This window comes from Anthonomus grandis, chromosome 2 (genome assembly GCF_022605725.1).
Source record: "Anthonomus grandis grandis chromosome 2, icAntGran1.3, whole genome shotgun sequence".
In the NCBI taxonomy this organism is placed as follows: domain Eukaryota; kingdom Metazoa; phylum Arthropoda; class Insecta; order Coleoptera; family Curculionidae; genus Anthonomus; species Anthonomus grandis.
In genome coordinates, this window is record NC_065547.1 from 35,070,917 (window position 1) to 35,093,429 (window position 22,513).

At 31.8% G+C, this 22,513-nt stretch overlaps 3 protein-coding genes across 4 annotated transcripts; 2 read left to right on the forward strand and 1 right to left on the reverse strand.

The window, feature by feature from the left end:
* Positions 1–3,353: 3,353 nt before the first annotated feature.
* LOC126750683 (molybdopterin synthase catalytic subunit) lies at positions 3,354–8,685 on the forward strand. 2 transcript variants are annotated; one of them, XM_050460362.1, is made up of 5 exons: positions 3,354–3,749; positions 3,861–4,048; positions 4,144–4,410; positions 8,218–8,435; positions 8,497–8,685. In XM_050460362.1, exons 1-5 carry the CDS (start codon positions 3,502–3,504, stop codon positions 8,602–8,604), a joined length of 1,029 nt encoding a protein of 342 aa, XP_050316319.1. In that variant the 5' UTR covers positions 3,354–3,501; the 3' UTR covers positions 8,605–8,685. The 2 variants fall into 2 exon arrangements, with proteins under 2 accessions (XP_050316319.1, XP_050316320.1); XM_050460363.1 differs by having other exon boundaries at positions 3,861–4,036.
* A 1,053-nt stretch (positions 8,686–9,738) lies between these two features.
* Positions 9,739–15,178, reverse strand: LOC126750711 (dynein axonemal assembly factor 10). The gene is made up of 5 exons (XM_050460415.1): positions 14,802–15,178; positions 14,620–14,750; positions 14,138–14,355; positions 10,076–10,308; positions 9,739–10,018 (listed from the first exon to the last, which is right to left on the reverse strand). Exons 1-5 carry the CDS (start codon positions 15,083–15,085, stop codon positions 9,811–9,813), a joined length of 1,074 nt encoding a protein of 357 aa, XP_050316372.1. The 5' UTR covers positions 15,086–15,178; the 3' UTR covers positions 9,739–9,810.
* Positions 15,179–20,672: 5,494 nt separating this feature from the next.
* LOC126750712 (uncharacterized) lies at positions 20,673–21,649 on the forward strand. The gene is made up of 5 exons (XM_050460416.1): positions 20,673–20,848; positions 20,905–21,057; positions 21,116–21,254; positions 21,309–21,431; positions 21,484–21,649. The coding sequence occupies exons 1-5, from the start codon at positions 20,684–20,686 to the stop codon at positions 21,555–21,557; spliced, it is 654 nt and encodes a 217-aa protein (XP_050316373.1). The 5' UTR covers positions 20,673–20,683; the 3' UTR covers positions 21,558–21,649.
* The last annotated feature ends 864 nt before the right edge of the window (positions 21,650–22,513 follow it).

Sequence of the window (22,513 nt, forward strand, 5' to 3'; positions counted from 1 at the left end):
CTAGTTAATAGAAAAAAGGCCAATCTCTGGACTTAGGCCTTTTCAATATATTAGAAGAATAAATTAAATGTTTAAAGTCCATAATATGGACATTGGCCCTTTTGTATTATTTTATTTAGGAGATTGGCCTTAAGATTTTAATGCGTACCTAGTTTTTATAACCTCAAATTTTTAGTGTAATTTACTATATTATTATTAAACTGTGTTCTGTGTTTGAATAACGTTAAATTATCGAAATGAGCAAAAGGGCCCTGGAAAAAAACTAAAAAACGTGTAAGAAATTAAAAAAGTTGGATGGAAAATGAAAGAAGGGATCGCAAAGAAAAAGGAAAAGAATATAAGACAAAAAAAGGAATCCTACAAAGGGCAAAAGAGCTAAAGGAGCCATGCGAATGTAAACTAAAATGTTGGCAGAAAATTTGAAGATGTCCAAAGGCAGAATCTATTTAGAGATTTTTACAATTTATCAAGGCATGGTCAAGATCAGCTTATAGCGTAAACTGTTAAGGAATGTGCATTTAAACCTAGTCGAAGAAACTTTTCAAGAAAGTACTTTCTCACAAATGAAGATCACAAGAATTTGGAGGTTTGTCAGAAAATGTACCTAAATACTTTTGATTTGACCCTTAAAAAAGTTAGAGTAATTGTCGAAAAGAAAAGATTAAATGATTCAAATATTTGCTCTTCAGACGGTCGGGGAAAACATCAAAATCATTATAAAGTTACCGAGGAAAAAAGAGATTTTATTAAATCACATATTAATAGTTTTCCTACATACAGCAGTCATTACTCTAGAGAGAGGACATCAAAAAAATATTTAAGTCCCGATCTTTCAATTGCCCAAATTTATCGACTTTACATTCAGTATTGCGAGGAACAAAACATAAGCCCCGAAAAAGAGTCACTTTACAGACAGATTTTTAATGAAGAATTCAACTTTTCATTTCATGCCCCTGCGAACGACACTTGCTCTAAATGTCACAGTTTAAATGTAAAGTTAAAGACTTTTAATGGTAAAAATCTTACAGAAGAAGAAAAAACTAAAATTGAAATTTTGGAATAAAGAAACGCTCACTTAAACCTCTCTAAAATGGCTTACAAACTTAAGTCACTAGATAAAGAAAACAGCAAGAAAGACATCAAATTTGTTGTTGCATCATTCGACCTACAAAAGTGCTTACCTACACCATACTTGCGTAATGGCGTTTCTTTTTATAAAAGACAACTCTGGACTTATAATTTAACTGTTCATCAGACTTCAACTGCCGGCAATTTGGGAATTTGCTTTTTATGGGATGAGACAATTGCTGCTCGTGGAGGTCAAGAAATTGCTTCATGCGTCCGAAAATACATCTTGTCATTACCAAAGGAAATGGAAGTTTTAAATCTTTATAGCGATTCATGTTCGGGGCAAAACAGAAATATTTTTATGTGTACTATGATGAGCTATGTCTTGAAAGAATGTCAAGATCTAGGACATAATTTGCAAGAAATCAACCACAAATTTATGGAGCCTGGTCATACTCATATGAAGGCCGACAAAATCCATGCAGCAATCGAAATATGCAAGAAAAAAACGACTGCTGAAATAGAAGTCCCCCATGACTGGACTAATTTTATAAGAACTGTGCGCCGAAATCCACCCCTACAAGTTAAGGAAATGTTACAAAAAGACTTCCTGAATTTTAACAGCCTTTTGACGGAAAAATTGGTTTATAGAAAAAAAAATGAGATTGCTGAAGTTGTTCCGTGGATGCGAATTAAATGGATGAAGTTCTCCGTTGAACACCAGTTTCAGATTTTTTACAAAACGAGCTTTAACGATAGTAAAGAGTTTAAGGTTGTTGACCTGAGAAGAGGTTCTGTACGAAACCGGCCTGCGATTCTGGATATTGATGTGCCTAAACCTATAAATCAAGAACCTTTACCATTGGCAGATCTTAAAATCAAAGATTTGTTACATTTGCTGCCTTACATTAGCGATTATAACAAACCATTTTATGAGAACTTATAAAGATCTTCCGACTTAAATGTTGAAGATATACAAGACCCTGAGCTTGAAGAAAATAACTAACTTTCTCTGTTATTTTAGTGTAGGTATCATAAGCAGTAAAGATTTATGGCCACAGAAAATTAATTTTCCTTAATTAAAATCCCAAAAATAAGTAAAGTAGGAAAAAAGGGTCACAATTTATAAAAATATCCATCTCATTAACCCTGTTTTTCTCAAAACAGCTGAAATGGACATTGGCCTTTATTCTACCAAAGTACAGAATTATCTGTATATTTAACTCATGTCCATTTTATACAGATAATTATTAACTCTTATTTAATTGTCCATGGGTATTTATAATATTAACATACATTTTATCTGTTTTTAGTGCCCTGAGGATGATCTAATTTAAATCAAAACGTCGGCAAATACAATTTTTTTTCAAAGTGTTCTTCTAGCTTAGACCTATAACTCCAACTAACATCCACCAAGAGTAAATAATTACTCTAGAACTGTAATTTTTACTTTTATTCCAAATAAATTTTTTATTTAAAATATTTATAGCTTAACTTTTTTTTCCTCTCTACTACTAGTTTTGTGAAAGCTAAAAAGTCCAAGGCCAAGATTTTTAGCTATACATTCTACATCTATTTCTATAATAACTATATTATACATAGAAATAACAAATTAACTGCAATGGAGCAAAAACCGAGATGATATTGCTTTTATATAATAATTCGACTGGATGGCCGTCAGTCGTATTATAATACGCCTGATCTCATGTAGTCACATTGTAATATACTCACGTACAGATTGAATTTAACAATAAGCCTACTAAGATTCAGTCATATTATAATACGCCTAAAATTATTAGTCAAATTGTGATTATTCTACGACTGGTTTTACAATAAGCCTGCGACATATATAGTTTTAAAATTTAATATTAAAACTCATCTTACGTTAGCAATTTTTTGGCGAATGCGCCGAGATGTGTAAAACAGTTTAAGCAAACAGTGAGCCACTCATATTAAAGTGACTGATTTGACATTGACAGTAAACTCTAACCTATAAGTATAAATCACTTTTTATTGCCAAAAAATAAAAAAAAAACAAAGGGGTAATCGGGGTAATCATTTAAATAAACGAAACGCTATTATCATAATTAAAGCCGGGTCATTATTATGGAAGCTTTTCGCTTATCTAAGCCGACTCTTGCGTAACCGGCTAGTCTGGAGTCTCGAATATAATATTATGCTAGTGAAAGTGAAATTGTTATTTTTCGCTCAAGCAAAAGATTTGGCTGGTAAATCCGATGATTTTTTAGCAGTTTCGGACTCTATTAGTTGCCACAATTTACTGAAAACCATCGTCGAACGTTATTCCCTGCAAAAAATCCAAAACAACATTTTACTGTCAATAAACGAGGAGTTGCACAACAGTGAGGAAAACATAACTTTGAAAGAAAACGACGAAATAGCCATTATACCCCCTTTAAGCGGAGGCTAATCATGACTAACCATATTAGTTTTAAACATGAGCCACTAGACATTCAAGAGATTACTGGTTTGGTGACGGCAGCCTCTTGTGGAGCTATTTCATTATTTGTGGGTACGACCCGAGATAATTTTGATGGGAAAACTGTGATTAAGTTGGAATATGAGGCATATGAATCTATGGGGATGAAGGCTATGGAGAAAATTTGTCAGGATATTAGGAAGCAGTGGGTGGATGTTGAAAATATTGCAATATTTCATAGGTACCAATATAAATATTAGATTAGGGTTTATATACCATTCTTTATGCCACCAAAAAAATATTAAATATTAATTATTCTGAAAAGAAAAATTTAGTAATTATTGTTTTTTAGATTAGGAAAAGTTCCAGTTAAAGAGGCCAGTATAATAATTGCAATTTCCTCACCACACCGAGATGATGCCTTAAAAGCAACTGAATTTTGCATAAACAGTGTAAAAAAATCAGTTCCCATATGGAAAAAAGAAATTTATTCAAATAATGAGGCAGCTTGGAAGGAGAACAAAGAATGTCAGTGGTCAAGTAATTATGTTGAATCTTAACTTAGATATTTTCTTGTTGTTAAGTTTAAACCAATAAAGAGATTATTGTAGTTATTGAAAACTGTTTCATTTCAGCCCCATATCCACCGAAAAGGAAAAAAATTAAATTTGAAATTGTTCAAGAGGTGCAGACTAACTACATCCCACCTCATCTTGTACAGATTAGGGCCGCGAATGCAGATTTAAACGCGAGAATCGAGAAATTCATGGAGAGAAAACGAGATGAGATTAACATCCATAACAATACAGAATTTTTCATAAAGCAGAGAGATCCAGAGGAATGTTGTGCCAGGGTGGATGCTATTGTATTAAAGAGAAAGGACTGCAAAAGCCATTTACAAGGTAAATTTGTTATTATTGTTTCCAAATTGAAATTTTTTTCTCCGTATTTATTTATTATTATTAACATTTACATAAACATTCTAAGATAATACATAATAGGTATACATTATATATACTATTAACTATTAAGTATCTAAAAATAGAAAACTAAACTAACATAACATCATCTACACATTTCTTAAACTTTTTAAAATTACTCCAAAAGAAATCAAGACTATCTGCATACCTGTTAACAATTGCAGAAATTTTATTTATTGGACAGTTTAACAGATATGATGTTCGACAAAAAGCAATATGCAGAAGGACCTCTAGTTGCATAAAATATAATATGGATGGACATCTGGTTAGGCCACTCCGTACTTTGTAAGCAAAACAGACATAATAAAATTCTGTTTATAGTGACCAAATTATTCGAATTCAAGATTCGATTAAGCTAAAGAGATACAATGATTTCAGTGTCGGAATCTTTGTAAAATCTTTGCATAATCTCCTCACAAAGTCCAAGAGTTTATTTGCCATAATGTCAAAATGGTAGGAAATTGTATATCTTATATATTTGAGAACTTACTGAAAGTTTTCATCTGGATGAAAAAATAATAGCATCAAATGATAATAGATGGGGAAACACCGCACAACTTCTGAATTGAATTCCAACTTATATACAGACACATTGAACTCTTACTACTTGTTTGTTAACTTACTAAGGAGGTTTTTAGTAGGTACACAGCTCAGGATTAAATGAGACATGGAAATGTGGGGGAGCCATTTTTATTTTATCCTACTAATATTTTGGAGATCAGAGATGTTATGAGAAGAAGGATTAAAAATAAAACAACAGCAGGTTCACATCATATCTCTTTTAGGATACTCTCAGCATCACCACCCAGTGCCGTTTAGGCATTTGTAGATACATTAAATGAATTAACACTTTAAATACATTTCTGGGTTGCCTTAAACATGCAATCCTTACCAAATCTAAGATTTTTTTTGTTGAATTCTTAATTATTTTTCAAATATAAATATCAGTTTTCTTGTTGTTTTAAAGCTTTGTACATCAGTACATACATGTCTTTTTTGTTCCTGTTTATGTAGACTGTTTTTCTGTGTTCTCTTTGACAAAGTAGTTCTGAAGATGGTCTTAATAGACTGAAGGCTCTTACACCATATTATAATTAGATATTGCAGTGACCGACAAAACGTTCTTCAATTATATCTAAGATTGTTGAAAGTTTTGTGAATGATATCTTTTTTGGAAATATTTAACATTCTAATCTTCGCACAGTTTGGATTCAAGAGGTCAAAAACATAGATATTGATCTTCAATTTCTTTACGGCCCACTTCATTTCGGTCAAGTTGCTGCAGCAGTATTCCAGCAGTGATGTATCCAAAGCTTTTGACATGTAGATTACAGAATACTGTTATAGAAGTTAAAGAAATATGGTTTCAGAGGGTCTTCTTTGGGTTGGTTCAGCTCCATCTATTGGTTTGTGTGCAAAGGGTTAATTTTGGTAGTCATTGCTCTATAGACTGCGACAGGAGTTTCCCAAGGTTCTCTCCCGCTGAGACTGACATTGTTTCTTCTTAATGTTAATGACCTTCCTTTGCTCTCCATATGTTGGCAGATGACACTACCATCATTTGGCATAGAAAATACATTGACCAACTGAAAATGTTTTTGGATGCTGACTTGCTTAAGATTAAGGAATGATGCAATGCATATCTACTTTTTAATACACATAATTAAAGTGTGCAGTAGGGTGTCATCAGGCTGCTATGCCTTTAGAATAATTTCTAAAAATGAGACTTTTACATGTAAAAAAATTATTATCATTCCCTTGTGTAGAGTCACATCTTCGCTATGGGCTTTGTTTGAGCTCATGTGCCTATCATTTCTTGAATACAGCATTTGTTTTGCAAAAAAACAGCAATTAGAATCCTTTGTGGGGTGAGGAGCGCAAAATAGGTTGATCCTTTGTTGCTTATATGTGCTTGAATCCATAACTATGCCTTCGCACAACGGCATACAACTTTCTTTTCTTTCTAGCACAAGCAGAAAGTTTTAGGATGCAGTTCGTTTGGAACTCTGTCTTTTATACAACCTTCAGGTACCCATTCCTTATTCAGAGCAAGTGAGAAGTTGTTTTACTTACATGGGTAAGAAAATGTTCAACCACTTTCCACTTCGAATAAGAAAACTTAGCTCTTATAATAGATTTTAAAAGCATTTAAAAAGATTATTAGTTTGTTGCTTACTTATTCTTTGATTACTTATGTTCTGTCCTGTTTACCAAATATGTATGTGTGATATGGAAAGAAAAATATTGCAACTGTATTTTGCTTTCTGATATCTTCTAGTTTTAAGTTTTACTGACTTAGATTAAATCTTTTTTTTAGATTAAATCTGAAAAGTCTTTTTCACTAACTGTGTTTAGGGCAATAAAGCTACTTTTGAATTCGAAATTCTAAAAATTTCAAAATTATTGAGGAAATACATAGAACTTGAAAGGGAGCTTTTCTCAATAAAATGTCGTTAATCCTAGTTTTAAAGTGATCTATCCGGCGTTTATTTAAACTTCCAGGCAACTTATAAAATTGAATTGCCCAGTTTAATACCTTCTCAGCCTCCAATAAGCAGGAACATCCCTGTGCACTTGACAAATATAAAAATCTTAAAATATACAAGAAAACCAAAGAAGAATTCCAAGAGTCCTATATGCTCCTTAGAAATCATCTCTATATCCGATCTCCGCGTAATATCCCTATACCAATATCGCATACGAGAAATGTGAATGACAGCCTGCATCGTGGGCTACTCGCAGAACCTCATGGAAAACACTACTTAAGCCAGGGTCTTAAGTAGGTATACAAATAATTTATTCATCCTAATATACATTAAGTATTTATATACGTCAAGATCTAGTATATAATGTCATGCATGAGATGCACATTAACTTTTATTTCCGACTACTCAGCGATAGTACAATAAGATAATACAAAATAAAATTATAGTCTAAAATGAGGGCTAAGATAGTATTTATAGACTTAATTTTTATGAAGTATTAATTAGATTTGGACATAGCATAAAATCACCATCTAATTGGTAGTTAATAATTATAAGTAATATCAGAGTTAGATAAAATATAATGACAATATCATAACATTCTAAAATAATTTAAAAATAGTAGTCTAAAATGAAGTAAGTTTAAAATAAAAATTCATTGTGACTGTAAAAGGCCTGGTTGATGTGGAAAGATTTTGTATAAATATTAAACTAGTTGTTGGGCAGTTCTTTGCAGTGTGCTAGTACTAGACATCAAGGTGTCTTTTAATATAATTTATATTTTTCAATGATTTACTACTCTTTAAGCTGAAATCTCTAGTTGCAACTGCGCTATGGCCCCAGCCGATAATCGAATAGCCAATGATTGAATGGATCAGATTAAACTATGCTTGCTTGATGATCCCCAGTGAGACACAGTCAGTCATGCAGCAAAAAAGTATTTCATGCGAGCTTCCTACAGTAGTAGGATGTGTGCCCACACATTCCATCTCAGTCTAGGGTCGAGAAATACACCCAACATTTTCCTGACGCAGTGTTTTCAATGTTAGTCATAGCACGAGTTGTTAAGATCATTGACTAAGTTTTACTTCTATTCAGAAACGACGGATTAGCTATAAACCATGTGTCGATTCTAGCCAGCGCTTTGGACGTGTCAATGCACCCGCAAACAGAGAACAGATTTTTAGAAAGTTTTTTTACTAAGATAGGTATATCCAGGGTTAATATAAGTTAATTGTTCTTTTAGTTGAACGAGTTTTAAATACGTATCACAGAGACCAAAAGAATTCTGATTATATGACAAAGTACATTCCAAAAAATGGAATCGAGGAAAGATTGCAAATTTTAGAGACTCAGCTCAGTTTGGACAAAGCTGTTCCTAAAAATATTTACCAGAGATTGAAACATTTGGAAGATCGACTGTTACTTTTGGAAAGTCTTTCGCCGGAATACGTTGGATTTTGGGTGAGTTAATAATCGAAAATAAGTAAGATATTGCTCAAAGAGTTTCCTTAATCCTCTTTAGGATAAAACAAATTTACCTACAAAATCTGTAAAGAAGAAGACGTTTTTGACTAGCGAAATCGATGAACTCATAGCTGAAATAGAGAAAAAATGTGCCAAGAGAGCATAATTTATTTATTTTTACTTTCAATTAAATAATCTTATTGTTAAGTAACATTAGGAGAAGAATAAAGCACTCAGTAACACTAGATTCAATAGTCTTATTTGTATTATCTTGTCTGACTGTATCTTGAAAGGAGTTTCAGAAATTTAGTTTAATTTGAATAAAAAGTTATATTGTATCAAATTTTAATAATTCAGTAAATATACCACCAACGTTTGAATATTACAAATGTTTCCAATGCGAAATTACTTCAGGAAGAACCGTTTGGACATCTCTCGCAGAACAAAATAATTTCAGTTAAATTTAAAAAAATTGTTTTATTGGTAATATTTCTCTAAATAAATGAAGGTTTTCTTAGAAAATTAGCTATTGGTTTTTTAATAGGTACCTTTCTATTTACACCCTATATTACATATTCACCCTAAATTTCTGAATACTAAGAGAACACTTTTTTTTTAATTTATATCTTAAATGTACAGTGATATAAAAATAATAAGCATCATTCCTATTCTTTCAAAGATTTTTGAGTAAGTTTTATACTATACAGGGAAGAATATCTCCCTCTATCTTAGCGAATGATATTTCGACTTTTAGTGTGGCTTTTGAAAAAACTATTGTATTTATTATGTACTTGATGATATTAGAGCGTGGGGTAAGCAGATTTGTTCAGTATTTCGATTACTAGATGTCCCTTCTGTTTCAATTGCGATATCAATAATAGGATTTGATGAGGCATCCGTCAACATTATTTGTTCTTATTTTAATGGAAGATTTCAACAGATGATTCCTATTTATCCTGCTGTTCTTCTTGGATCCATTGTTGTTTTAAATTTACATCGCAGAAATCTTAAAAGCCGCTAAGAGCTTTCAGCTACTAACTTATGCTGAGGATACCAATATTTATTTTTCATTTGCTTAAAAGACTGCAAAAGTATACAATTAGTTAATGAATTGTGTCTGATATCAAAATTCGCCGCTAATAATATCCTGAAACTTAATTCGAGTAAGTCTACATCTTCATGCTCTTTAGTTGTTTTTTATAATTAAAATTGATGGAAATCAATGACCTGTGGTACAAACGACTAAAAACCCTGGCGTTATTATAGACTCTAATCTAAGATTTAGGAAAATTATCAAGGCTCTGATAAAAAGATCATTTATTTTATTAGACACTATTTACAAGTCTAATGCATTTTAAATTCATCAATTTTTTTAATATAAATTTAACTTAGTAGTAATTAAAACTCTTAAAGTTTGGTCGTATGCGGAGCATACTGCCAATCCGATTTTATCCACGCACCAATCAAATGCAGTTATTGGTTGGTCAGAAAGAACGCTATTTTGCAATTGTTGGATATTTCCTATGATGCCATATGGAATGCCTTCCGAATCGTTTTCTACACGTTTTGCTGGATAGTTGCTAAAAAGTCAATATATAGAATATTCATTGATAATTTAGATACAGTTAACGCCATACTATTTCCAAAGACATAAAGATCCACTGCCTCCAGTGGTCATGAAGATCTCCCTGTTTTGAGGCAGGTGCCTCACTTGCCACACCGTAGACGCGTGCGCTTTTTCACATAAATACGCGAACCCCTTTTTTGGATGTTGGGTTCTCACATCAAAACAGAAGAATTTCGATTCCAGAGTGGTTGCGACCAACTTATTCATCGGGATATCTTTGCGATCGAATTGAAGATTTACTACCTGCAAAATCAATCAAATCAGTTTAACATTGCCATTTATAAATACAAACAATTACAAAAATAATGCTTTTAAAGACTGAACTATAATTAACCACTATTTATCATGAATAAATATACTTTTCTGGTAATCGGAGTGCACTGTGATTTTTTAAAACCGATACCCATGCGACTCAGTGCATGTGTCGTGTAAAGACATATATTAGAAATAACAGCATATGTGCATTATAGATTATGTGCTTATTAGATAATAGGTAAAGTGTAGGAATCGGGGCAAGCCAAAACCATAGGAGAGAAAAAAGGCAAGATTAAAATTTCACATATTAAAAAAAATCATTTAACTTTAAATAAGCTTAAACAGGAATCAGCTGAGCAGGTCTATTAGCACAGGTTAATCCTCCAAATATCATATAACTGCAGCAAGTTGTGCATTTTAAACATGATTCTTTATATTTAATAAAAAACTTCTAGGTGAACATTTTTTTATGTGATTAGGCATGTCACATGCAAATACTTGTATATTCAAACGATTTTTCAAGGACTGAAGTTCTATGCATAGGGATTGTTAGTAGGTAAGGGTTTCTAGTATTATATGAAACTTCCCGAGTGAAAAATAAATGTCTTAGAATTGCGGGTTGCCTAGTTGGTTAGATAATGAGTGATGTGATTTCTAAATGTTATTTTAAATGAATACAGCGATTTTGTAATTTTTCAATTTTTTTAGATAAATAAACTGTTAATGAATCATAGACAATATCTCCATAATCAAGCAATGATACAACAAGCACATCACACAGCTAAGATTTTATTTCTGGTGGTAGCATGTTTTTGTACTGATTCTGTAGACTTTTTTATCGGACATAAGCAGCCCTAATCTTGTCATTAACATGTGTTGTAAAATTTAAATTTAAGTCAATTACCAGTCCTAAACTTTTTTTCTCATCAACAAGGGGTATAGCTTCGCCCCTTATAGTTATTTTGAAGCTAATAAGTTCAGTTAATTGATTTTATTATTTGTCATTAACATCACACAAGACTTCAAAGCAGTCAGTTTTAAATTATGATTTGCAGCGAATGAAGCCAATTTTTCTAAATCACTGTTAATTTTATTTTGAGCTATGAGCGAACCTGGTATGTCAAAAGGCAGATACATCTAAGAATCGTCTGCGTATTGTTGCAAGTTAGAATATTGTAGGCAGTCCCCTATATCAGCCACATAAATAGAAAAAAGTAGTGGTCCCAATATAGAAATTTGGATATTCTAGATCTGAATCTTTTCTTACTCGAATACAGTGACAGCGATCTTCAAGATATGATTTAAAAAATGTAATAGTACTTCTTGGAAACCCAGAGTACTAAAATTTAGCTACTAGTAATTTATGATCTATGGTATCAAAGGCTTTACTAAAGTTCAGCAAGATTAAACACGTTATTTCTTTAATATCATTTTTGGCTTTGATGTCATTAATCATGCTCAAAAGACTTAGTATTAGATGATTTTTGGACACCTGATTGATAGTCTGGGATTGTTAACACGATTTTAAAGCTCGGGTTGTATCAATGTAGGTATGTAACGGAATCTTGGAGCTTAATTTTCACTGGTTTCTAAAGGTCTCATCAACTTAAAACTTTGCACACGTATAAAAAATTGACAATGCAATAATTTGATAACAGTTTCCCATTACCCTTATTAAAGACTGCCAGGATTAATTTAAAAAAATGTAATCCTCTGTAGGAGAGTAAGAGAGATAAAGATAGCGCGCGATCTGCGCATGCCTGCACTCTAGGAGTTACTCTTACTAAGTTCGGGAGTCTATAACTTACTCTTTCGAACTTGTTTAAGCACGCGGCTCTGCACAACGGAGACCAAAATATCTTTAGGGTAGCTGTCACCTACACTTATTTTAGGTAGCTGACACTTATTCCTTACATATGCGTGGTTAATAAGTCTCAAACACAGGTTACTCTAAATAATATTCATATAAGATGTAATATGATAACTGTGATTTACAAGGGCTTCTTATTAATTACAACGAAATAATGAGAACATAAAAACACACAACATTTGGCAAGTAAATAAGGAATTTATCATGCTTTTATTGCTAATCGAACTAAAAAGTAGAAAATAATTTTTAATTACAACGAGTTTTTATTATAGTAGTAGAAGGTCGGACAATCGATCATATTTAATTACCTCAAATAAAAATCATAATAAAATTTAAGTTATTAACAGAATAATTCAAATCAGAGTAAAAAGCGTGGGGTGCTCGATATATTAAATATGACAATTCTTCTATTGGCAACTACCTATGAGAAAAGAGTTATAAAAATAAAGTAAAATGCACCCCACGCTTTTAATTTTGATTTGAGTTATTCTGTTAATAACTTCAATTTTATTATGATTTTTATTTGAGGTAATTAATTATGATTGATTGTCCGACCTTCTACTACTGTAATTAAAACTCTTTATAATTAAAAAATTATTTTTTACTTTTTAGTTCGATTAGCAATAAAAGCGTGTTCTGTTAGTTTTTTTAAACTATTATTTATGTTTAACTTATAGATAAACTCCGAAATTTGATTATAAATATGGCGTTCTAAAATTTTTGAAAGCACTGGTAAAATGCTCATAGGTCTAATATCTTTAAAATCTTGAGGAGATGGCAAGAGAACAATAATAGCTTCCTTCCATTCACTTCACAGGAAAAATGTTTTGCAAAATGCAACGATTAATAATATTTACCAAAGGTTTCAGGGTAAGTAAGGAAGGCATATCCTAAGATCTTTAATAGAAATTCCATCAATTCCCACCGCATTAGTTCTAATATTTTTTATATTATGTATAGGTTTCTCTTCATTTACTAATTTTATGTTAAGTTCTTCATGATTTGTATTTTTTTATTAGTAAGGTAGAAATTGACTTTTTCACTACATGTTAATTTTTTAGATGCCATGGAGTTTGAAAAAATAGAATTTAAGTCTTCTGCATTATTTGAATTACCAGGCAAATAGTTGGTTTTATTTTTTGTAAAATGTAGTTTTATAGCATTATTCCAAAATTCTTTTCATTTTTTTAATGATATTTGTTGAAAGCAAAATAATTTTTTCCTGTTTATTGCATGTTAGTGTCTCTTTTTAACTCTGTGTAATAATTCAGACTATCTTCAGTTTTCTGCTTCATATATTTTTGGCGATTATCAGTTTCTTTAAAACTTTTATATTGGAGGAGTACATGGTTTTTCTTTTATATGTTTAACAGGGGCACATTTATTAATTAAATGAGTAATATTATTATTATTTATCGTAATTTTTTTAAACTCTTAGTATTGTCATAAGAAGATTCCGATGTTTTACATTCAACATCTTGATTAATAATTATTACGTCCAAGAGAGTAGCTGTATTTGAAGCAGCGTGGATTCTAGTCGAATCTCTCATTTTTTGATGAATTTCGAAAGTTTCTAACAAGCTATTAAGTTTTTGACTTGAGCCTATTTGTCTTAAAATATCTATGTTCAAAAATCTTCAAAAAATATGACAACGTCATAAAATAGTACTTACATACTTAAGCTATCCTCCAAAAATCAAGAAAGTTAGATGTATTAGTTGGAGAAGAGAGGGGGTTTATAAATATTTCTAACAAGTATATTTTTATTATTTAAATTAAATAAAAAAAATTATTTAAATAAGATATTCAGAATCGTTTGTGGCGTTCTCAAATGTTACTAATGTATATTTTCAAAACGTTCTATTGAGAGTATCTGAGCTAATGAGGATATTGTCTTACACACACACTTAGGCATTCAATGTTCTAAGGATATTGTATACTTTTTACCCCGTTTTTAAGACATTTGGTCCATCGGACGCTCATCGTTTTTAAATCAAACAATTTAATGTCGCCATTATCGTATCCGGCTGCGATAACTCTTTCGGTGTTGTTGTAAGAGTCTCCGAAAGCGACGCACCAACAATCTCGTCCAGATTGGCCTTCTAGTGGGGTGAATTTAGCTACGGGAATTTCTTTTTGTCTTACGTCCCAAACCATTACACAACCTAAAAAACACTCTTTGTATAATACAGAACGAACTGCGACCATCGAAGTTTCCAAAATTTGGCCATTAATGGTTAAAAAAGACGACAAATATTTGTCCAGCCCCATGCATATGTTACATTCAAGTCTTTCATCAAATTTTGTAGAATGCAAAAAATATATGTTATACAGTGTGTTTCATTTAAAATAATAAAGATATTAATATTACATCAGTTATTGAAAGAAAAAAAACAAAAATTAATTGATGATTAAGTTTTCTAAATTACCATCTCGAGAGCCAGTAACAATTTCGGGCGCCCCACAGTTGGCGCTTTGCCCCGCGACTCCATCAATCGAATTGATAACTGCCGTGTGTGCGGTTGTTTTATAAACTGGACTGATGGTGTCCTCCAAATCCCTGATAATACTTTTGTTTTATTTTGGGAATTAATTGAGAAAATAACGTTACCAAACTTGTAATCGTCCTGAAAAGTCCCCGGTAGCCAGGTGTCTGTTCCTCAAGCTGGACGCATCGAAGGTGCAACACTTAAAATGGTCTTTTTTGCAAAATTCGTCGATCTTTTGCATCCCGTCTCCCGAAAGGGTGAAAATTTCCACGATCCCCGCGCCGTTTGATTTGCCTCCAACTGACACGAATTTCGCCGAGCACGGGATCCATTTTACGTCGTGTATCGCGTAATCGAGGGATTTTTCGTTGTGGCAAATTATTTGGGGTTTTGCTAAGTTTTCCATTACCTTATCCCTCTCTTAATATTCAGTTTGACATAATATTGATCAAACATTCGAATCGGACTTCTGTTATTTTGACTTTGGTTACATGTCAAACATACGCCATCTCTTGAATAATTTTTATAAATTGTTTGTAATAGCTTGTTTATTATAAGTATACAGGGTGAGTCGGGAGGACCAAAACCAACCAAAACGCACCAAACTTCAGGTGAGTATTGTACACGTGAAAATAGTTTAAAAAACTCGTTAAAATTTGTTCTTATGCGATTTTCATTTGTTTTTAAATTATAGAGTAACTAAAATGTTTTAAATAGTTTACTGCTTCTTATCACAAATGCTGTAGGTACCAATTGCTTGGTCCGTTTTTTTGCTCTGACATGTGTTTGTGTTGGTGTGAGTGTGTATGTTCATTTTCGACTTACAATCTCTACAATTTTAAAGTCGTATAAAATGCCACACATGTATTCAAATTTAGAATATGCAAATATGGTTTTTGTTTATGGCGTTTTTAATGGAAATGCTAAGAACCAGGCTATATCCATACATGTATGTACATACAGCGTGTAGAGCCAATACTCCTATAATAAGGCCGGAGCGCTTAACGCGTGACGTCGTCATATGTAGGCCTAGGCATTTAGCAGTGTATAGAAATCATCAGTTAAGTTTTAACGTAAATTGAGCCTAGTATGTGAATTATTTGTAATAATTTAATTTAAAAAAATCTTGTATGTTGTCATTATTAGGAAAAAATTAATATTTATTGCGATGACTAAAATTGCGCTCGGATTCGTCATTTTTGAAATAAACGAGAAGAAATCTGTTAAGTAAATTCATAATGGTATTGACTTTGTATAGAAGATTGGAATATTGTGACCCGCAGATCATCGACATAAATATAATTTTTCATTATTGGGATTTTTATGTCATTATCGGGATTGTGTCCTAATTGCAGGGGATTAGTGTCAGCTCTAACTATACTCTCTATATACCACTATGTTTATTGTCTATTAAAGTTTCCTTTTTCTCTTTTTACTTAGTTGATTATTGTTATGTTTAGATCACTAATTTCTAAGAAATGTGTTAGCAATGCGACTAAGAAAAATATTTGAAGTATTTGTATGGTATTTGCATTCCTCAAAAGGCGTTAAAAGTATATATTTAATAGGATAATTAAAAGACAATTGACAAAAAAAATACGTTTTATTGTAGATGTCCAGAAATATTTCTTCAAATTCATTGATTAGCTTTTTAAATATAACAGATATTATCACTGTTGTATCACAGCCACCACGCCACGGATTGACTTAGATTATAAGAATCTTCTACAAGATAAGGTTGGTTAAAGGTAAAATCGCATTTATGTTTTTTTAAAGTAATATAGCAGCAATATCCACTAAAATAGGTTATGATTGGCAACTCAGGTTTTAAAGTTTCAGTATCTGAGTATTTAATTACGATTTTGGATAACACACCATTTTTTGGTCAGAATAACTTAAATGAGTATCTACGGATTGAAAATCACTCAGGGTCTCACAATCAGGTTCAAAAAAATTATTTTATTAATTTTGCATTTTTTGTAAAAAAAATTAATTTCGGATCATCATTCGAGGCTGCTAATATTATTTTAAGTAAAATTGTTTTTATTTTTTTAAGCGAAAACCATGCGCCGGATGAAAAAAAACCAAGCGATCAAATTTCCTAAAAAGTGATTGAGGATTTTTAAAAATAGTTTTTTTTTTTTTTAAAGCAATGGTGTAGTTTTTTTTTTTACTAAAAATATTCAATAGAAGACCGGTAGGGACGCCAATGGCAAAAAAAAAATTTTTTTGCACATCAAAAAATTTTATAAAAATGTCTACAATATTGTTTAAGTTATTAATAAAAAACTGATTTATTTTTAAAACTTTAACTGTATCTCAAAAGTTAAGACGTTTAGGACATATGTTCATAGGAACTTTTTTTCTTAAAATAGGTCTTTAAAGAACACCCTGTATATTAGATACAGTATGACGACCTTCATAGCCGTAAATATACCAGTTGTTCTTTGGCATTCGGGAATCCGTAAAAGCAATGTAGATTTAGCGAGTGGTAGGCATACCTCGCGACAACTCTGATAGAAGGTTGATGAATCTTCGGGAACAATGGTCTAGCCCTCGCCCATTTAGCCCTCGCTTCTAGGAGGCCAATTGAGGAGTGTTGTGCAAAACCGAATAAATCCACCAAACATGATTTTGGGAAAAACCCGAATTTTTAATAACCCAAAAAGTATTATCTTTTTCTTTTTTTTTGGTAGAACATATTATTGGAGACGTCGTTAATAATACATTTTACTTAAATACAATTTTGACAAATTATTATTTTTTGAATTATAACAAAACCAAAAATGGATTTATTCGAGTTTGCTCAAAAGTATTGGATTTATTTGGTTTTGTCCAAAATTTTATTACCAAGCAGCAATAAAAACATTGTTTTAAACAAGAGAGCTTTATTTCTTAAAATATTTAATCCAATATATTAAGAAAAAATAAAAGAAAAAATAAAAATAACAAAAAAAAATTCTTTAAACAACACAGTCATTAACTAAAACCTAAATATGGAGTGTGTATTCTTCCTCCAAGCAGTTGCAATCAATGCTAATATTATCCTCTTTCTGAGAAATTTTCTCATTATTTTCACCTTCGTCTTTACACAGCAGTTTTTTGTACTATTCAAATTTTTCTTCACTTGCCCACTCTTTTCCAAATTGTTTTTCCATCAGTTGTTTTACACTCTGAATTTTTTTTGAGGAATGCTATTGCGCAGCGGGACCTCTGACAACGAAAAGTTCTTTAAATTCTTTCCTCTTTTATAGAGATATTTTTTAACTTCTGATTGGGCTTCGAATCGGTAGTGTTGGAAGCATGCGATTGATATCTTGATTTCTCCACTTTTTTTAATGTGATTTTTTTGTAAACGAATTCGTTTTAAATCCGATATTCCTGCAACTTTATTAAGATAATCTTGTAATTCCTTGATATTGAAAATTTTCCACTAGGATCCTAAGACCTTAACATTTCCAACTTCAGAATAGTATCCAACATATTCTTCTTTAGAACCAATGGTTGGAGTTTTTCTAAATATTTTTTCCGTGCGTCCAAACACTCCGCTGGTAAAAAACTATGTCCTCTTACAGGGTAGGTAATTATAATTTTAATAATATTATCAGGAGAGTACTTTAAGAGCCAAAACATTAACATATGAATGATGTGGGAATTTTTGTTTTGGCCCCCACATCCGTCGCAGAATAATCTTATCTGAGTTATGCCAGTCAGATCCAAAGCTGTTAGGTAGTCCAACAACGCAGATCCGATTTCGGTAGCACCTCTCCCAGATTGATCTTCCGTCCATATATATAAAAAGTAGGATTTTTTGAGTTCATGGAAACACAGCAGAATGAATACATACTTATTTGGTGTGAATAAAATGCATCAGAAATAGGAGGGTGCGGTAGCGGCTGCACCTGTTGTAAATCAAAGCAAAATGTCAAAGAATTTTTTGGCTCTTCTTTACAATGAGTATAAAAAGCTTGGCTTCTTTTCTTATGAACTCTATATTCAGTCATATACTCTACTTTTTTCTGTGGGTCTTTCTCCGATTTAATGCGATATTTTAGACGCGTGCACTGAGAACAGGTATCTAAAGCTGGAGATGAAAATCCAATGTTAAATTTTGGAACAAAAATCTTTCTAAACATTGCGTAGCTAACTTTACACTGATTTTCAGCCTGGTCATTATAAATTTGGCGTAATTTTTTAACACTAACATTGGCCGGTAAATAAATCCTTCTAGATTTGCTTCGATTATAATGACTTTCAGTAGCTCTTAATTTTCCGATAAACTCTTGAACTTTATCCCGTTTGGACACACTTTTTTTCAAAACATGATCCCCACCACGACGTTTTTTGGGAATATCTCCTGAATCAACAGTCTTACAAATGGTAAACAATCTGTGATTTTTCGCTGCTGGTGCAGCCATGAAGAAACTCCTACAAACCTTAACTACTTCTGTTGATCCATTTTTCTTAATTTTCATAAAGAAATTCGCTGCTCTTGCTCTTTGTCGAGGATTTTATTTTACAGATCTCTTCCTTACGGTACTACAAACACTAATCATATGACCAAGTTTTATACCTTGTACGTTTTTATCTGGAACTTCATACAGCTTCCTTCTAGTCACTTTAATATCAAATATTTTTACTTGTTCGCATTGATAAGTTTTGTTATTATGTGAGCAGGGTCGCTTAAAACCATTTAAGTCTGGATCTGAATCCTGGTATCTGTAACAACAGAAAAAAAATCTTAAGCGCCTCGCCTCTTTAAAAAACTAAAAATGTATTTTTGTATAAAAAAAATCCTTTAACCTTTGTGTAACCAACTGCGTACTCAGGTACCAATCAGCCTAGAAAATATCTTTTGAAAAAAAAACAATAAAAAAATCATAAAAAATCTAGCGCATCCCCACGATTATTTAATTTTTTTAAATTAAATTTTAAAACAGAAAGAAAACAATTTTATTTGCTTGGTTACACAAGGGTTAAAATGACCCGCCACACGTTCTTAAATTAAACAAATTACCCCCTTCTTTCATACCCTAAGTTTTCCTCTCTGCTTTTTCTCAACCTTTTTTCTTATTCGGCTACCTTCATTGGCATCACATACGGCTACTGTTTCACCTATTATATCTTTATCCATATTATTCTCCTTTCGGTATCGGCCAAATCAAAACAACTTATATAACAGCAAAAACAATCGAATGTAAATAATATCCCGCGAAAATTACGCGAAACTGCGGCAAACGGCGCGCCGGGACAAGATTAATCAGATGAGCACTACTGACTACTGCTAAAACTATACTGTTTTATCCCGTTAACACACAAAATATGCCGCCAACAGCCGTAAAAGGTCATTACCTTTTTTTATTCTAAGTTATACAACCCTACAAAAAATCTCTTATTACGTTAATTAAATTTTCTGAATTTATTCGGTTTTGCTCGATAACATCGATTTCCATACCGAATTTTAATAAGGATTTATTCGGTTTTACTCGCATCGGATAGTTTATAAAGTGTAATTTAACAAAGTCAGTTGAAATCCGTCGCTAACTAATTTTTCATAAAAAGTGGATTTATTCGGTTTTGCTCCAACACTCCTCAATTTAAGTCCGAATATTTGCGCTACTTTTAAATCGAAATAAGTAGGTAGTAGGAAATAAATTCAGTGTAAATAAATGTTTTTAGTAGTGTCAAATCATTGCGTTTAGTGTGTACGTGGGTAATAAATCAGTTTATTTTTGTGCATTGAGTATTTAAATTCACACCTAAACCAACAATAAAAACGCTACAATATATACTAAATACATTATTCTCTTATATTTTTTAACTTCTTAATATTTATTGTAGAATTTATAGAAAATAGTAAAGCAATGTGTACGTTGAATTAAGCCGCAAGCTCCCTAATTTAATATGAATTACTTATCTAATAAAACGGTCCTTAACAACAGTCTTAAATTATTACCCAATTTAACTGAGTTACTCGCTTACTCAGTTTATTGACTTGGTTGCCATGACGAGCGAAATTTCCTCATTTTTCGGTTATTTTTTTAGAAAATGTCACCATACTGTCAAAAGTTTAAGGAAGTGCGGTCTGATTCAAACAATGCCCTTTACCTGGCCAACAAAGTTTCGTAGACCGTGGATTTTCGCATTGGTGATTGCCATTTTACTCTGGGTGAGATGATGGATAATTGGTTATAAATTGATTATTTTTTAACATTTTCGTTTTAGGTACTGCTTGGGTATAGAATTATCGAATTGCTAATGGATGGCTTTGCCGTTAGCGGATCAGTATATTTGACGAGATTTCCCGTTTTTCTTCATTTAAGTGCTCTCGGAATAATTTGTATTATTTGTAGTGTCCTCATGTTTCTTATATTTCGAGTGAGTATCCTATATTCTATTTTAAAAATAATTACATCGAAACAATGATTGATTTCAGAAATCAAACTTCAGTAATTGGTTTTCTTCATTGTCATTTCTATTGTATGTTTTAATGGAATTACTAATAATTGTGAATGCATTAACCATGACTTTAGTAACGAGAGTACACTATATCATTGAAGCGATAATCGTTTTTGGTAAGGACCAAATTTGATACGTTTATTAATTAGTAAGTAAACATAATATTTTAGTATTTCTATTTATCTATACTGATATGGTGTCCTGGCAATATAACGAATACCAGGAAAACTTAAGAAGATTGCACGAAGAACATATTAATGAAATTTTAGATAAAATTACCGGTGGTGAGAAGGGTAAGTGAGTACCCGCGTGAAATTTATTTATTCACTATTGTTTTCTTATCAGGAGGATGTGTTACAATTTCGTTACATGGATCTGATAATAAAGGACCTCGACCAGGACCCTCGAAAATAAATTAAATATTAAAAATTATTCGTTGTTTAATATTGTATTGTTGCATTTAAATTTGTATGTTGTGATATTAAAAAACATTTTTTGTCTAAGTACTTGTGCTTCTTAGTTTTATTGGATTATTCTAAGACTTTCGAACCTTAGATCGTGCACTCGAAAGGACCTAACCTTATCGATTACTATGGATATAATGAGAAATATTTTTTAATTTTTTCTAAATAATATAAAGAATTTGTTTAAAGGTAGTTTTTCTTAATGTCTTCTCGTATGCCCAATTGATTGCATAGCTACAACTTTTGCTAACATGTTTTATAACTTTAATGCAGCCAATTGCATTCAAGCGCCAAAGTGTGTCAGTCGCGAATTAGGAATTCTTAGATTATCTTACAAGTACAACCTACAACTTAAATGAAGTAAATCGAAACTTTAATATAAGGGCTCTAAGTTCACATTTCTAACCATTTCTAAAAAATGTGTGTTTGTATTTTGATCAAAATCTGCGCTTTAATGAACATGCTTAAAAATTAAGCTTTTTTATTTTTTTAATTAATTTTTAATTAACGGTTGTTCTGTTCTCACTATTGCAAATAAATTTAATAATTAGCATATAGAAAATTATAAGTATTTCTTGCACCTAAGGTGTCTTTATTGCTACATTTTTTATACTTTTACTTGATACTTAAATTGAACTACCTAGATTTTCTTTTCGACCTACCTTTGTATTCCATTACCCATTACCTATTTTACTTACTTTAAATATGCAATCAATATACTTTACCTGCGCGAGAGAAATGCAAAGGCAGTTTAAAAAAAACACCGCCAAAAATGTGTGCGGACAGTACGACTACCGACGAGAAGCGAATTAGCAATGCAACTAAACGCACGTGTATATCATAAAGTTGCAAAACCTCTCTTACCTTCCTTTTGTGCCTTACTAGGTAAGTCGAGTATATATACATTTACT

Coding starts and splice junctions, on each gene's coding strand:
- LOC126750712 (XM_050460416.1), top strand. CDS start 20,684: ATGACGAGCGAAATTTCCTCATTTTTCGGTTATTTTTTTAGAAAATGT. Junction 20,849..20,904: donor TGATTGCCATTTTACTCTGG/GTGAGATGATGG, acceptor TTTTCGTTTTAG/GTACTGCTTGGGTATAGAAT. Junction 21,058..21,115: donor TCATGTTTCTTATATTTCGA/GTGAGTATCCTA, acceptor GATTGATTTCAG/AAATCAAACTTCAGTAATTG.
- LOC126750683 (XM_050460362.1), top strand. CDS start 3,502: ATGACTAACCATATTAGTTTTAAACATGAGCCACTAGACATTCAAGAG. Junction 4,049..4,143: donor CAAAGAATGTCAGTGGTCAA/GTAATTATGTTG, acceptor GTTTCATTTCAG/CCCCATATCCACCGAAAAGG. Junction 8,436..8,496: donor CGGAATACGTTGGATTTTGG/GTGAGTTAATAA, acceptor AATCCTCTTTAG/GATAAAACAAATTTACCTAC.
- LOC126750711 (XM_050460415.1), bottom strand. CDS start 15,085: ATGGAAAACTTAGCAAAACCCCAAATAATTTGCCACAACGAAAAATCC. Junction 14,356..14,619: donor TGTTACTGGCTCTCGAGATG/GTAATTTAGAAA, acceptor AGTGTTTTTTAG/GTTGTGTAATGGTTTGGGAC. Junction 10,019..10,075: donor TCTTTATGTCTTTGGAAATA/GTATGGCGTTAA, acceptor TTGACTTTTTAG/CAACTATCCAGCAAAACGTG.